The 17342-nt window shown below is 44.9% G+C and overlaps 1 protein-coding gene across 1 annotated transcript; it reads right to left on the reverse strand.

Moving 5' to 3' along the window:
* Positions 1-286: 286 nt before the first annotated feature.
* LOC135554047 (myosin light chain kinase, smooth muscle-like) lies at positions 287-15546 on the reverse strand. Its single transcript, XM_064986061.1, has 17 exons — positions 15241-15546; positions 11372-11527; positions 10715-10867; positions 10280-10459; positions 8253-8297; positions 6820-6944; positions 6530-6683; positions 6133-6450; positions 5641-5743; positions 3377-3580; positions 2991-3208; positions 2592-2715; positions 2257-2409; positions 2001-2130; positions 1811-1898; positions 1353-1493; positions 287-1055 (listed from the first exon to the last, which is right to left on the reverse strand). Exons 1-17 carry the CDS (start codon positions 15398-15400, stop codon positions 850-852), a joined length of 2658 nt encoding a protein of 885 aa, XP_064842133.1. The 5' UTR covers positions 15401-15546; the 3' UTR covers positions 287-849.
* Between the last annotated feature and the right edge of the window lie 1796 nt (positions 15547-17342).

The raw sequence follows: 17342 nt of genomic DNA on the forward strand, positions 1-17342 counted from the left end.
ACACCATGTACTACAACACCTTCAGCGGATTCCTGCTCTTCCCCGTGTAAACATGGAACACATTTCAACAGCTAAATTGTTGAAATTACTTTATATAAGGGTTGTATTCAATCCGCATCGCAGAAGTTCCACGTTGTAGCCCGATTGACATTTAAAAGGCAATGTCAGTGGCAACTGCATTTACAGCAAACCGCCTCAATTGGAAATCGCCTTTAAAGTTTCAAAAGAATCTGAATCCAGCCCTTAAGTTAGTAGACACAAAATAGTCATCTGTAACACTGTGGGGTTACAATGCTGTGGAATTATGCTTCCTGTCTTTTATTGTCACACTTTCCACAAGGCTGCTGTTCCACCAAAAAACAAACTATTTTTCAAATGAATATGCTGTCATCTGGTGGACATAACTGTAAAAAAATTAAAAGCCATTGGTCTTAGAGGCAACTACAAAAATGTTTGTACAGTAATGGTTCACTGGGAAAAATACATGATTCCAAATTCATAGCAGTTACAATACATCACATTAAACTTACATCTGGCAAAGGTTTAACAATCATACTTGATGCAAAAAGATTCATTTACTGTCAATAGAGTCAGTGTCTTAATAGAAGTCTTAATTCACAGGATCACTATTTTCAAACCCTACGCATGTCCAAAATAACTAGCAGGACTTAGAGGTTTTCAATCAGAAATCAAAGAGTTGTTTCACCAGAGCCGTAATGTACAGAGTTAGTGGTTCAAGCTACACACCATTTTCTGGAACAATTGAAAGACATTTTAAACATGGGTTGTCTGAATGTCTGCACATTTGCTCGTTTGTGTTTCAATACATATTCACAATTCGGAACAAACCTATTTCTTTACTATGAGTTTGGCTGAACACAGTGCCTTCCCCTGATCGTTGGTGGCCCGACAGGTGTAAACATCCGAGTCCTCTGGTCCAACCTGGGACAGGACCAGGGTGCAGAGCCCATCCTCTTCATACTCTATCTGCACCCGGGATGACTCCTCCAGAGGTTCCTCCCCCCTCAACCACACCACCTCTGGGTCAGGATACCCTGAAAGGAGGCATGCGAGAGAGGAAACATCCAATGACAAGAGCTCAGGAATGGAATGGAGTTACACACTTGAACTAAAAAGCTTAATGTGTATTACACCGCAGGATGCAGAGGTGTGTCCTTGAGCAAGGGACTTAGTAAGGCATGATGGCTCTTAATCCATGTCCAACTTTCAAACAAAGCCTTTAAAATCCTTACAAGCCCCAGCTGAACGTGTAATTCGGTCAAACAAACATGTCCAATAAAGCGATTGAGATGCAAGCCGTTTGTAGTGTAATGCAGTGTATAGGTAGGTACCTGTGAGGTGACAGGCGAGGCGGGCGGTGGAGCCCTGGGAGACAGTCTGGTCCGTTGGGGTCAGGGAGAACTGGGGCACCCCCTGGAGTTTGACCTCTAGAGACTGCAAGGCCTGCTCTGCCTCAGGACTCAGGGGGCTGTCTGTCAGGGGTCAGACACAGGGTCAGAGTCATAGCCTGGTTAGCCAGACTGAGGACAGGTCAACCAATGGTATGCGTAGCGCTCATCTGGTTGACCGGGCTAACAGGGTCATATGTCACTAGGGGCCCAACTTTGGTTTTAGAAGTGGGTCTGCATGGTCCTAAAGCACACCGTTGCGGGGGGGGGGGGGGCAAAATGCAATTTCAGAATGAAAAGTGGCACCCCTGTTTATCACATGAGGAATGGTAGGGTTATGAGAAACTGCTATGGTTTGTATTGGGTATGGCAGGTTTTGGAAGTATGGAGGGAGGTCTCACCTTCTGCAGGGGTGGTGGGAGAGCCAGGCCCATCGGCTTTAGACAGGAGAGCCATCCTCTTCAGCGCCAGCAGGGCTTTCCCTGTTTTCTACAGGAGATACACAGAGAGGCTTCAGTCAGTTTCACACACCAACTGGGGGATGATGGAAGAATGAAAGAACTGAAATGTAAAATACAACCCAATACCTACCTTCCACTTCTGCTTGGCGAGGTACCTCTTCATCTTCTCCTTGGAGAGACACTTGGTGGTGCTGGGGTCTGCCGAGATGGGCTCAGCTATCCAGGAGTGGACCAGAGCCTCGTCACAGGATATCCTGCGCCTGGGAACAGAGAGAGGGTTAGAGGACAGATGGGGAGGGTTAGAGGGGAGACAGAGCTAGGCTCATCCATAGACAGTCACTCAGAGACTATATATATTGGTACAGGTATATGGTGTTGTCCCAGACCTTGGTTCCTTGTTGAGCAGGGAGCTGATGAAGTCTTTGGCCTGGTCAGTGATCTCTTCAAAGCTCTCCTCGTCAAACTCCCACTGAGCACCAGTCACCAAGGCCAGGGTCTCTGCTTCACTGTTACCCTGGAAGGGAGACTCGCCACTCAGTCTGAACACACACGCACGCATGCAGACACACGTATGCAGACACACATTTGAACTTGATATATGAGCAATAGCAATGTGTGGCCAATAGGTGGCAGAAAATCTCAATTTTGTCAAGCCCTGCTGTAGGCAGAGAAGAATGTCTAATTGAGAATGAATGAAACAGAAAATTGCCTTAGTACTCACAATATGTAGCAGATGACTCCAATGCTCCACATGTCTGTAGCTAAGCTAACAGGCTCATAGCCAATCACCTCTGGAGCCACAAACTCTGGTGTCCCGTGCATCACCTTCAGGGGAGTGGAGGGGTCTGGAGGAGAGACAACACCTCAGGGTAATGAGCATGAATCCCAAATGACACCCTATTCCCTACATAGTGCACTAATTTGGACCAGGGCCTTTTTAAACACAGCCCTATGGGCCCTGATCAAAAGTTATTCCCTATATAGGTAATAGGGTACCATTTAAGACACAGCCCATATATCACAGTGAACACAGAGGCAGACATTTTCCAGGTGTTGCAATGCAAACCAACAATGCTTCCAAACACCCTTGGCTCTGTCCCTCAGCCAGCCCCACACTCACCCAGCTTGCTGGCCAGGCCAAAGTCAATGATCTTGATGCGTGTGCCAGCGTGGTCAACACACACTATGTTTTCAGGCTTCAGGTCCAGGTGGATGATGTTCTGCTGGTGCATGTAGCCCATCCCCTCCACGATCTGCTGCATGTAGTGCACACTTGCCGGCTCTGTGTGCACAAAGCTGTCGTCCACTATACGCTCAAACAGCTCACCTCCAGCAATGCTGCACACATACAATCACAGGATCAACGAGGTTGTATTTTCAACTTGATTCAATCCAACTCAATTCACATCAGTGACAGAGGACATCATGCATTTACTTCTACAGGGCTCCATGGCTTCCACTGCCATGTATTGTGGTCAATGGTTGTTGTCTAGATTCTATACTTACAACTCCATGACCATGACCATTTCTGGCTTGAGATCATAGGCCCCCAGACACTGGACCAGTTTGGGGTGGTGCAGGTAGTTCATCAGCTCTATCTCTTTACGGGCCGCCTCCCTCTCCTTGGCCCGCCGGCCCTTGTAGAACTTTCCGGCACACACACGACCCGTCTCCTTGTGAGTCAGTTTGAACACCTGGCCAAACTTCCCCCTGCGGAGTGTCACAGGGGATCGACGTCATTAACTAGAAAATGTGGTTTGCTTGTTTTTCACAGGAATGAAAGAAGTGGAAGTGGCGGCTGTAGTAATAATGGTAGTAATATGTTTTTCATAGGCTACAGGTTAGTGATAGTGACCCATTTTAGATTGGCTGTAGGTGTGGAGTTACTATAATGGGATATTGTGGGCTGGTATAGTAGGGTAGAGGGAGCACTACAGTATATCATCAGAAGCCATATAGTGTTTTTAAGCTCAACATGTTATCTAAAAGTTGTGGCACTGATTTTAGTTAATGTCGAAGCCTGCATTCCGCCATTGAAATGAACGGGGATACAACCAGCTTTATAGTTTGTGAAGTAGGAATGATAGCAACAAGTTGTGTTGAAGGGATCTATATTGAGTCAGTCTGCACATGTCAACGTCAGGGTGGGGTTTGTAGCGGTGGTCAGTAGTTGCGTGGTTGTGGTCAGTATACAAGCAACCTATTCCAGACCGGTCTGCACGTTTTAAACTTTCAATGGCGTTTCTAGCTTAAAACGGTGGAGGACTAGTAGTCATTTTTCCCATTCTTGTCTATTACCCCTGAAATCCATTGGGATTCATGGAAATAGTGTGGTAGTGTGAAACGTATATGTAGTATCAAAACTGTTTGTTTTTTTACCAACAGTACCACTGCAAATGTTAGTTGTTTTGGTGTTGGTAGTTAATGGTTCAAGCCTATGGAACTGAAAAGTATACGTGGTATCAAGTTTTTTCCCAAGCACACTGCTGAGGGTCAGCCTGCGCATTTTAAAGTTGTTTTGGTGTTGGTAGCTTTTACTGTTTTGGCCTTACAGGTGGCAACGGAAGAATAAGTATGGCCAACAGAGTAGTTTAACTGCTTTACACATAAACAAAGTGAGTTGCTTTGCATTAATATTGCCATCCATGCAATGGATTGATGAGACACTTTTGTCCATACAAATCAGAATCAGTCTATGATTACATTAATGCGTGTAGGGGGGGTGGGCAAACATCTGGATTTTTGGGGGACCAATTTGTTTGTCAAAATACATTGGCAGGCCAGAAAAAGGGCAGTTATAAAGTTTGTAGAAACGATAAAAGGACCGATATATCTAGTTATAGATGTTCAAGAGTCGCCTGGAGTGTTTTGGTTTTTAACCTATAATAATCAGAATTTCCTCCAAAAATGTATAAATTCTCAAACCTCCCGCAGGCCGGATCGGATAACCTCGTGGGATGGATCTGTACTTTGCCCACCCCTGCTATAGACATACAGTACATAGACACACAGAGCTGCGAACCCCATGGACAATAATGCAATGGTAATCGGTGCCAAACCGTTTGTATAATCAAGGCTCCAGAACAACTTTCTCCATCTGGAGATCTGAGCTAGCGATCTGACCAGGAATGTAAAGGAAGGATTGCTGTCTCCAAGTTATCCCTGACCATGAAACCTGACCAAGAAAAACTCTGGGGGTTTCACTAGGGACTTCATGGTCAGGAAAAACTCAGTGTTCTAACTTCAGTACTAGAATTAAAATATTATATTCTATGGTCCTAACGACTAAATCACTTAGACAACTCTCTGCCTTCATACTGTATGAGTTCAGAGGAGGGAGAGCTAGGTGTCAGTAGATACACGTGTAAAAGATATGGTAGAGTGAGTGGGTCAGAAAATTACACCACATCCCTTATTCTGACTAAACGGAGATGATCAGGGTTGCTGTTTGAACACTTCTCTCTCTCCTCTGTGACGCAATATTCCCCTCTCTGTTGACTAAACACTGAACCAACAAGTGTTTTTGTCAAGGCTAGATCAGCCATGTCTGACATTTCAGAGGGGAGTGAACTTTTTTTTTCCCCACTTGAAAAACATTTGTGAACAAGAGCTGGCATGAAACGAGATCATGTCAACCTACCAGAGGATAAGAGAGGTTATCGCTAAACCTGCTGATCTGGTGGCAGTGAGTTGAACTCATTTTGTTATCTACACTGCATTATACACAGGCATGTGTGTGTTTTGTGTAATGCTTCATGGGAGATACTCACACTCCCAGTTTCTCCAGTACATTGTAGTGATCAGTGACCTTGTGGGTGGAGTCGATGGTGACGTCCTCATATGTCCGAGGAGACTTCCCCTCTTGTGGCTCAGCTACAGATCACACACACAGAGACAGACGTGAGTTGTCAGTCATCCGATAAGATGCACGCTATTGATACAAATCTATAGGAAACAGATTGAGTTGAAGTCTTGTTGAAATGTGTTCCTCTCTGCAGCTGGCATGAAGTCCATGTGACAAACAAACTCGATTAACATTTTACATTTGAGGAATTTAGCAATCACTCTTATCCAGAACGACTTACAGTAGTGAGTGGATACATTTTTTTGTACTGGTCCCCCGCGGGAATCGATCCCACAACCCTGGCGTTGCAAGCGCCATGCTCTCCCAACTGAGCCACACAATATACAGCCACACATGATGAAGTTCACAGTATACGACTCCTGCTGGAACCAATCAACTAGACACCGACATGACTCACCTATCTGCTCCATCTTGATGAGCTGAGACTCCTCACTGGGCTCGCTCACCCCCACCACGTTGTAGGCCCTCACCCGGAAGCAGTACTCCCCCTGAGGCTCAAGCCCGGCGCGCACCTTGTAAGAAGTACTCTTGCAATGGGCTGTGAGCTCACTCCAGCCCCCAGACTCAGCGGGGCCTTTCCTCCTCACCTCCACCACGTAGCCCAGGACAGCACTGCCTCCGTCGTAGCAGGGCCCAGACCAGGACAGGACCAAACAGAGAGGAGAGACAGAGAGGAGAGACACCACAGGGCTGGAGGCTGGGGACTGGGGCCGCTCTGGGACCAGAAAGACACGGCACAGGTTACAAACAGGTTCGGCACAAAAACACAGAAATATTTTGCAAGTGTTATCTACCTATGACAGAAAGAGCGAGGGTGTGCTGCGCCGAGCTCTTGCGGTCTCGTACTACAATGGTGTAGCGTCCTGAGTGCTCAGGTCCTGGCTCTGCTATCACCAACGTACTGCTCTGATCACTGCTCTCTACCCACAACTCAGACCCATCTACAACCTACACACACACACACAGAGACAGAGACAGAGAGAGAAAGTAAGGCAAAAAGACAAACTGTACACTCACACGCTCAGAAGGCTTTGAAAAGAAGGCTAGTGATACTTGTTTAGTCTTCAGAAAATATTATTGGTACCGGTTCTTTATTTCGTATCCAGCAGGACACCACAGGGGGACTTCCACAGAACACACACGTCAGGCGGGCTGTCTCTCCTAGCCGTGCCTCAATGTGGGATGGGGGATCCTTAAACTGCAACGAGGCTATGCAAGACAGGGTAAACCCAGTTTTGACTAGAGTCCACTAGAGGCCTCAAGAGGCCACAATAATTAGTTGTTTACAAAACATTATTAACTGCGTGTGAGAACTGTGTGTGTTCTTGTACATGTAAGTGTTATGGTGTGTGTACGAGTGGTTCTGTTTGTTTGTTTGTTTGTACGGATGTTGTGTTTGTGTGTATGGGTTTTATGTGTGCGGGTCTGCAGGGAGGTTGTCATGACCAAACACAGATGACATACCACACAAGCAGGAGCAGTCCTTATGAAACCATGAGGATCCAACAAGTTAAACTACAAAACGTCCACACACACACACCAGTACATAACATGGTAAAGGATACAGACCAAACATTCATTTTCAATGTAAATTAAATGCCAACACTGTTATCAAGTATGCTGAAGATATATCTAACCATTTCTAATGTATTACCAGGGACAGATGACTTCCTTATAACCCTGACATTATATTACAGAAGAGAATTCAAATACCCAAAGGGCTTTGTGGACACGGGCCCTTTCTGGTCACTAGTCAAATCGGTATGGCAGTATGGTACATTTGACTAAAACCACTGTGATAAAGCAGCACTTCTGTTCTAATTGGTGTGAGTGTATAAAGCACTTTGTTTTTGAGACGAGAAGGACTGACGTCACAAAACCTCCCATGGAATGCAGTCAACTGATGCCCGTCTAGTTTAACAAACAGCCCTATTTTAAAAATCACTCCATTTCAAATTGAATGAAATTATTCATTTACTGGCCTAATTGTAAACAACTTTCCTCTTTCTTACACACAGATTAGAGGCAACTGATAAGTCTGAAAAGCCAGCATACAATAAATTATGACAAATCAGATTCTGGGCAATCCACAGAACGATGTAAGCCTAAATCTAATGACAAAGTTACAAGTTACCTACACAAAAGTATGCAATTAAGTCAGGGATGGGCAACTGGTGGCCCGTGTGAACTCTACATCCTTTTATGGTTCTACCTGGTAACACCCTTACCCAGTTCATACACAATAACACTCTAGCCTTACCCAGAGCAAAGTCCCTCACCACAATACACACTGGCACTACAGAGAAGTACAAAGGGTCAAACTAAATGTGTAGCTCTAGTATCTGAGGCTGGGCGACAATAGGATTCAAAAGCGGTGGGTTGATATTAACACAATAGATGAAAGCAAGGACAACAACTGGACATGATATACAGAATAAATGCATTGAAAGAGAGACGGGTGCAGCTCTTGGCTTGTTCACAGAGGAAGGGAGAGAGAAAGACTAGTGTGTATCTTACCTGTCCCCGAGCTGGCTCTCTTCTTTGGCGTGACTTCTGTGGAGACTGGTGGAACGGAGGTGATGTGAGATGAGATCACAGGTGCAGGTAGTTAGTGATAGGGGTGTGGGAGGGCGTGGCTAAGCTCTCTCTGGACCATAAACAAAGATGGTCTATTATATTGACAAGATATTCAAGTGAAAGCTCTAACAATGGAAATACATGTCCTCAAATATGGAAGGCAAGCAAGATCAGGTCAGACCATTCTAGCCAATGAGAGGGCGTGTGAACACCAGGCCATAGAGATAAATAGAGGGCTCATATTTTTATATGTGCCATTATAGTGTCTGTGACAGCATGGGCTTCTCCATTTTAAAGTAGTCAATTTCCTTCATCATTGGCTGATTGCTCCCAACTCATTGGAATCTGCACCTGGTTGACTAGTTTAAAATGGTGGAAGCCCTCAATGGCAACATCCATGCTAAAACGGGTTATATCCATGCTGAGTCCTTTATCTCTATGATAACAGGACCCACTCCAATATAAAGTATTTTTGGGGTAAATTGCCGAAAATGACACGTGTCCACTTATCAGAGCATTTGTAACAACCTAACAATTTCAAAACTTCTATTCGATCATATAAGCCTCACGTAGCAAATTATTAACAATTACAGTTTCTGTTGACAAAATCGTCTGAATACCAGCGTACTAAATAGTATGCAAAAAAAACATGTTTTATAGTATGTGAAATTTCGTCATCTAATGCGTGATTGCGTTGACTCTTGTCATTCGTTCATTTTGGTACAGCAGATCAAGTTATCTGATTATCAGTTGTTGTCAAACACATGAGTTGGAAAAGACAAGTTCATGTTTTTATTTATTTTACCCAGCAAGTCAGTTAAGAACAAATTCTTATTTTTAATGACAGCCTAGGAACAGTGGGTTAACTGCCTTGTTCAGGGGCAGAATGACAGAGTTGTTCCTTGTCCGCTCAGGGATTTGATCTTGCAACCTTTCGGTTACTAGTCCAACACGCTAACTACTAGGCTACCTGCCTACTAGTTGAAACGCCAAAATGACTATGCAGTTTTACTTTGTAGTACGCTAGTATGGGTATTTGGACACACACACTATCTCTAGGTTTAGCTATACTACTGTGGACTGTGTCTTCCAATACATGGTGCTGGACAGAGAGCAGAACAAAGCAGCATTGACATACAGAACAAGGGACACGGTACAAAGGCAGTCAACAGGATGAGACGTCCATGCAGACACTCCCGTTGTTGAACTAAGCCTTGATTGGTTGAAGTGATTAATGCCAAATATGGCTGATGTGGTTCTTCTGAATGACGAGAAAATAACCCATAGTGTGCTGGACAGAAAGCATATTCATGTCTTTGGATTAGAGCCAAAAGTAAATGTAGCATTTTTGCAGAAATAACCTTGCCTGCTTTAAAGAGTTGTATAAAATATGAAATAGATATACACTGAGTGTCCAAAACATTAAAAACACCTGCTCTTTTCATGACACAGACTGACCAGGTGAATCCAGGTGAAAGCTATGATCCCTTATTGATGCCACGTGTTAAATCCATTCAATCAGTGTAGAGGAAGGGGAGGAGACAGGTTAAAGAAGGATTTTTAAGCCTTGAGACATGGATTGTGTGTGTGCCATTCAGAGGGTGACTGGGCAAGAGAAAATATTTGAGTGCCTTTGAACATGGTATGGTAGTAGGTGCACCAGTTTGAATGTGTCAAGAACTGCAACACTGCTGGGTTTTTCACGCTCAACAGTTTCCCGTGTGTATCAAGAATGGTCGACCACCCAAAGGACATCCAGTTAACTTGACACAACTGTTGGAAGCATTTGAATCAACACGGGCTAGCATTTCAGTGGAAATCTTTCAAAACCTTGTAGAGTCCATGCCCCAACAAACTGAGGCAGTTCTGAGAGCAAAAGGGGGTGCAACTCAATTTTAGGAAGGTGTTCCTAATGTTTTGTACACTCAGGGAATAAGAGATCGTCTCTAATTGAGTTAATGTTTTACCTTTTCGGGGTCCTCCTGGGCTCGGGGTGTTAGAGCTTATTGGGGAGCTGGGTTGTCTGAACACACTGTCATTGTTGGATGACAGTAGTAACTTTGAGCCTCTGTTCTCCATAATGCTGTTGTTGAGGGGAGGCGAAGTGTGTGGAATTGCATTCAGGACTCCGCAGATAGTCTCGAAGTCTGCATTGTTTCCATCAGGGGACAATTTCAGTTTCGTATCCCGTAACAGAAGGGACAAAAGAAGAAAAAAACCCACAACAATCAGAATCTAAACTTTTACTTGAGTGCAGTTAACCCTTTGTGTTGTTGGTGTTCATGCAAAATAAAGCCACAGGCTGTATCATCTGAGCAAGTGACATACTAAAGTTTCGCTGACCTGTGTGGGGTACACCAGTGATCTGAGCTCACTTTAGCATTTTGTGTGTGTCGTCTTACCTCTCACACACACAGCTGCGCTGCTGGAGGTCTTGCCCGCTCGGTTCTCTGCCACACAGGTGTAGGCGCCCGCGTCCTCAGGTAGGCATTCCTTCACCACCAGCCTCGTCTCACTGCCATCGAAGAGGGGCTTCCCAAAAAACAGTGCCTCACCTGCCCACGGGAACACCCATATACAGCAACATGAAACTCTCTCAGAGCTCAGGCCACTGACACTGGTCCTCAGCTTCAGTGTGTGTGTGTGTCTGTTCGTCTCAGAGAGTGTGATTGTGAAAGAGAGAGACCAGCATAAAGGGAGAAAAACGGAGTGTGTGGGAGGGTGAACACCCACTACCCTGAAATGAAAATTGAATTAAGGCTTTAACGGAGGAGCGTGAGCAGTGTCACTTGAAAGCAGTTTCTTATCCTTCTAACGTGGTGATATATAAAGAACTAAACAACATCACAAGGTAGTACTAATTTGCAACATGGGCAAATGTGTTTTTTATTTACCTTGTTGTTTGGGCATTCAAGTCAATTTGGCAATGGATATAAAATGTCATAGTGGAAATTGATTTTAATGAAGACATTTTCTATTCAAATTCATAATGTTGAATTCTAAATGGCATAGAGCCAAACTGTGCAGGACATGGAGAATAAGGCCTGTCCTCAGCTCACCATTGTGCAGCCAGGACACACTGATTGGCTGACTTCCTGTGATAACCCCTCGGAGTGTGATGTCACTTCCTTCATCCGCCGAGCAGTCCTCCAATGGCTCTGTGAACAGGGGTGGATCCAGACCTCTGAGAGGGGTAGGTGTGGGGCAGCTGCTCCCTGGATGAGATGGTGCAGGTGGGGTGAGTGACAGGGTAACAGGGGGTGAGTGGGACGGGGGTCAGGGGACAGAGAGTATCATAAGACATTTGAAATTCATACAGCAGGCCATCTGTTCTATGACAGCCTTATACGCAGGCTCCTATAGCTGTGTTGCTTTGGCATGTGAAACAACCACACGTACATATAACGTCTTTGTGCATGTGCTCTGAAGTTAGTCAATCAACACTCAAATCAAACTTTATTTGTCACATGCGCCGAATACAACAAGTGTAGACCTTACCGTGAAATGCTTACTTACAAGCCCTTAACCAACTGTATAGACCTTACAGTGAAATGCTTACTTACAAGCCCTTAACTAACTGTGTAGACCTTACAGTGAAATGCTTACTTACAAGCCCTTAACTAACAATGTAGACCTTACAGTGAAATGCTTACTTTACAAGCCCTTAACCAACAGTGTAGAACTTACAGTGAAATGCTTACTTTACAAGCCCTTAACTAACAATGTAGACCTTACAGTGAAATGCTTACTTTACAAGCCCTTAACCAACAGTGTAGACCTTACAGTGAAATGCTTACTTACAAGCCCTTAACCAACAGTGTAGACCTTACAGTGAAATACTTACTTACAAGCCCTTAACTAACAGTGTAGACCTTACAATGAAATGCTTACTTACAAGCCCTTAACTAACAATGTAGACCTTACAGTGAAATGCTTACTTACAAGCCCTTAACCAACAGTGTAGACCTTACAGTGAAATGCTTACTTTACAAGCCCTTAACCAACAGTGTAGACCTTACAGTGAAATGCTTACTTACAAGCCCTTAACTAACAATGTAGACCTTACAGTGAAATGCTTACTTTACAAGCCCTTAACTAACAATGTAGACCTTACAGTGAAATGCTTACTTTCAAGCCCTTAACTAACAATGTAGACCTTACAGTGAAATGCTTACTTTACAAGCCCTTAACTAACAATGTAGACCTTACAGTGAAATGCTTACTTACAAGGCCTTAAGGAAAACAACTGCTAAGACACTTTTGGTCAGCCTGCCGGCACTAACAGCGGGGTGTTCAGCCTGGCCTGTCATCTTGCATTACTGACAACATTTCCTTATCGCTGCTTTTGTGTTTCTGGTCTTCCTCTGCTCTATTGTGTTAACCACATCTCTCATCTAGCAGAGTATTTATCAGCTCTCCCTGTTACAGGAAAGACTCCAGCATACCGTGACACCTACGATATTGTCTACAACGCAGACACAAATAGCCCAAACCCACACATGTATATTGGGAAAATAAGCCTGAACCAAAACATCTGCAGCAGAAACACTGAGACTCTTCCTCTGCTTCTCCACCAGATCACCAAATTAGTATCAAGACCGCAGTAGCACACAGTCAACATCTTGGCACTAAAACATCTCACAGTATCTAAATTGTAAATCTGTTTGTTATGCAACAATAAACTTATCTTTATTTGCATCTTAACATTGATCCCTGGCATTAATCTTTAGCCAGATGCAACGGGATGACACTGTCTGCTTGCTGACGTCAGCCACTAGCTTCTCCCTTGCCACTCCTTCAATGCTGAGCACCCCCTGGGTTCTCTAGAGTGATTGGCCTGCAAAGCTCCTGCAGCCGACCTCAACTGATAGATTCCAGGCTCTCCATCCATTCTGCTGACTCAAGGATGATGGACTGGTATTTCTCGAGCTTCCACTCATGTGCCTCGTCTATCCTCTCCTCCCAGGGCACTGTGAGCTCGATGAGGACCACCTGCTTGGTCCTCCAGACCAGAGAACGATATCTGGTCTGAGGCTTGTGCTGGCTATCTTCTCTGGGAATTGGAGTTGCTTCTTGAAGTTGGCCCACATCTCCCAGTCACCTACTGTGAAAAGGATCCCTTTGGTCCTTGTTTCCTTAGCTGTGCTCTCTCCCTGCCTGAGGAAGTGGATGAAAAAGGGGGCCTAGGTGAGTTGTTTGGGCTTTCTTCCTGCTTGCTCCAGTCCCGCGGCCATTCCCGTAGCCAGTCCCGAGTCAGTATTTGGTCATGCTGACACCTGAACTTTCCATTGGTCAGAGCTGTTTGTCAAGAGGACACGTGCTCCAGGTTGGCTGGTCATCCACATAGTGTGCAGCTGGGGCTCTCTGCCAACCCCCATGTGTGGAGGTTTGTTGGTGTGGGCAACACATCATACACAGAGAAAAGCATAAACTTCCATGTTCCAGATGTCTTGCCAGGTGAGTGCCCTCTCTTGCACGCTCTTCCAGCATGTCCAGCTGCCCTGTTTTTTCCTGACCTCGATCTCTGCCTGGCAAACCCTCTCATCCTTGCTGTCCCATAGCATCATAGCCTGACGTGCTTTTGTTGCCTTGTGCTCTTCTACAAAAAAAATTTATTGGCAGCTGCAGCTTGCTGTCTGTGCTGTACAGGCAGATGAAGGAGTAGCTTCTTGGGACCGCCAGCCATCTCCTGAGGAAGTTGTTAATTTTCCTCTCGTGCCTCCACTGTTGAAAGAGGTACCTCATAGGCAAGCAGTGGCCAGAGGAGTCTGGGAAGTACCCTGTGTTGGTAGCCACATGCCTTAAACTTTCCTGGCAGGCCCTCTTCTTCAGAGATGTCATCCACGTGTCAGCTTGCAAGAGCATCTCCTTCACACTCTCTGTCATTGAGCTCAGCCCTGTACCACTTCCCCAGGCTCGAGGTGGACCACCTTGGTAACTCTAGACCAGAGAACTTTAGCACTTCCCCTGGACCATACCCATCCTGACTGTGGGGATGGTCTCCTCTCCAATCTTGAATCGGTACCGTTCCTGGACACTTCCCTTTTTTCAGGCTTGAACTCCAGTCTGGACCATTTGGTGAGCTCTTCCAGATCCTCCAAAATCCATCTGCCTTCTAGAACTCAACCGAACGTCACGATATAATTCACTCTGCTTTTACACGCCTCTTTAACTTTCCAGTGCGGATGGAACTGTCACAGTAATGTCATCCTACACTACAGGTGTTTAGGATACTGCATTCTGAGAGAAACACAGTTACAAAACATGTACAAAGGAGGCTGAGGGCTGGGGGACTAATGTTTTAGTCAAGAACCACATGGCCTTTTAAGTGCACTGACAAACAACAACTGAACGTGTAGATTCCTGCACCCTTCACTTCTCTGGTAAATGGGCACGAAGCCAATGCTAATTAGGGCAATCTGGAAATACATGAAATGCTTTACATGCTATGCGCTTTGATGGTGCACGTACGAGGAAGTACACACAATAAATCTCGATACATACATGTTGAAATATTTTGTTAGGTGGGTGGCAGCGGTCGTTTTGCACGGTAACTATAAACGACGCAAAAACAAAAGCCAGTGGTCAAAGAAGTACAGAGTCCAAACACAATACAACATGTTATCTACAATATCACACTGGTAAGCAGAAACCAAACCAATAACTATCATTGTCATGTAAAACAAGCAAATATACTGTCTGCAAATGAAAGCGAAGTGCTTTGTCATGGTGTGTGGTTCGGGTTCACTCAGCTATGCAGCCTCTGGGATTAATGTCTGTTCTGACTTGTCTATTACAATGTTGACCCGAACAACTAGAAAACAATGCCAATAGTGCCAACACTCATAGACCCCTCCATCACTGCCACATACTATACCACTACACGCTGACAGACATTACACACACACACACACACTCTCTCTCCTACCTGTACTAGAGGCTGTGTCTATCCCAGTCTGAGTGGCAGTAGCAGAAGTGATACTGCCTGCCAGGATGTTTTTTCCCTGCCCAGGGGAAGTGTTGGTGGGGCCGATGTACATCCTGAGGGTTGATACATAGCGCTTCTTGGAGCTGCTGTCACTGCTCATGTCCGGGTCCACAATGTCTCTGCATTCAACGCAAAAACTTAACCAGTCATTTCCCAAGCCGCTTATCAAACATCCTCTCCCTCTCTCGGTCACTGTTGCTCTCTCATGCTCACAGCCAACTCATAGTTCAGTCATAGTTAGTCTCCTCCCTCATGCCCCTCGCTCTCTCTTTCACTTTGTCCCTATCAGTGTGTCTGTATCTCTGTCCCCTTCTCACACCCACCCACCCCCTATGCTCACTAACCGCACAGCTAATTGAAACACACATACTTATACAGAAAGAGAGAGCATATTCATGCACAAACACAGCCAAAGGTTGCTTTGTCAAGTGTTTGATTTGTTCACATTCACCTGTCTTACTGTTTGAGTGCTCACTTATCAGTGTAGAGACTGAACTTTGGATGTGTGTGACATCAATGTTACGTACTGTATGAATAATTTCACACCGGTGGGTGAGAGTATTGAACACAACAGCCACGCCCCCATAACAGTTAACATAAATCCCAGAGAGAGAGAGACAGCCACTAGAGATCTTTCCACAGTGAGCCGTGTCCATGGTAACACAGACCGTAGAACGAGTGGCTGCTACTGCAGCAACCAGCAGCTCTGCGTTCCCTTCCCTCAGGCTCAGTAGAGAAGAAGCCTTACAGTACATTTACTGTACACACTATTACTATGAGCATCCCTGGTAATAGTAGTATGACCTAATGTAGGTCTAGTCACTACAGCACAATACGTCAACCTGGCAACAGTAAGTCTCGTGTTCCAGTCTTGTGACGCAGTGTACTGCACTGGCACCAACAAATACACTAGATGTTTGCCTATCGTAGTTCTTGAAACAGTTCACTGAGCTGTTGATACCTTTACGGATAGAGTTACTTATTAATACCTAGCTTAATGCCTCTGCATCCCTCTCACACACAGAGCATTTGTGTTTCACTGCCCTGATTTCAGGTACCATTATGCATCATACTGTAGTAGATCATTCACTCAGTGTCCCTCTGCTCCCCTCACTTTCCATCCCTGCTCCAGCCCTCCCAAATTCCACATCATTAACCACACAGAACGACTGCCATGTTCAAGGTCTGTGATGAGATGGGCTGTTTGGGTTTCTGTAGAATCTGGGATAAGAATGATCAAACAAATGCATTAGAGAGAGAAACATTGCGAGGTGGTGTTGTTTAGCTACCATGTTGTGATAGAAGTACATTCTTGCTAGATTACACTTTGACAACCTAAGATAAATTGGAATTACACCGCGTGCAACCCATTGGTTCAGTAACTGAAATAAAGCAGAGACTATGGATGGTCTGCATGTGTCAAGGTGTGCTGCTAGGAGGTGCATGCTAAACTACTGTTAATCATCACATTTCTACTAGAATCACAGCGCTGTAATAAAAACAGACCATGTGTACAGGCAGGTAGATTCCCTAGAATTCCTTCTAGTGGAATCCACTAGGATTTAGACTTAAGACTTTTACCAGATGAATATGAATGGCATTACTCAAGACTGTGTCCTCAGTCCTCATAGATAGGGCGGTCTGTCGTTTTTTTTTCACAAGCCAACTTGAGGATGAAGCTGAGACGCTTTACTAGAAGGGCACTAAAGATTCCCAGGCTGGTCTAATAGACTAGATGTGACATAGTAAATGAATATCCGGGACACTAGAATTAGTATGATTTGTTACGTTTGGTGTGGCTAAATAAGACGGAAGGTTACTTAAGACAAAAACGAAAGGAGGGTGGTTGATAGGGGTGGATGGATTAGTATACAACGCTGATGCCTAGTAACCCAAAGATTGCGTGTTTGAATCTCATCATGGACATTAGTATTTTAGCTACTTTGCAACTACTTAGCATGTTAGCTAACCCTAACCCTAATATTTAACATAACTCCTAACCTTAACCCTAGCCTAGCTAACATTAGTGTAAGCCACCTACC

Source organism: Oncorhynchus masou, chromosome 14, assembly GCF_036934945.1.
Source record: "Oncorhynchus masou masou isolate Uvic2021 chromosome 14, UVic_Omas_1.1, whole genome shotgun sequence".
Taxonomy (NCBI): domain Eukaryota; kingdom Metazoa; phylum Chordata; class Actinopteri; order Salmoniformes; family Salmonidae; genus Oncorhynchus; species Oncorhynchus masou.

What these genes read in the sequence shown, in the direction of transcription:
- LOC135554047 (XM_064986061.1), bottom strand. Translation starts at nt 15,400, where the DNA reads ATGAGCAGTGACAGCAGCTCCAAGAAGCGCTATGTATCAACCCTCAGG. An exon ending in CATCAAGATGGAGCAGATAG is followed by an intron (nt 5,744 to 6,132) that starts GTGAGTCATGTC and finishes TGTGATCTGTAG; the next exon opens with CTGAGCCACAAGAGGGGAAG. An exon ending in TGGCCTGGCCAGCAAGCTGG is followed by an intron (nt 2,716 to 2,990) that starts GTGAGTGTGGGG and finishes TCTCTCCTCCAG; the next exon opens with ACCCCTCCACTCCCCTGAAG.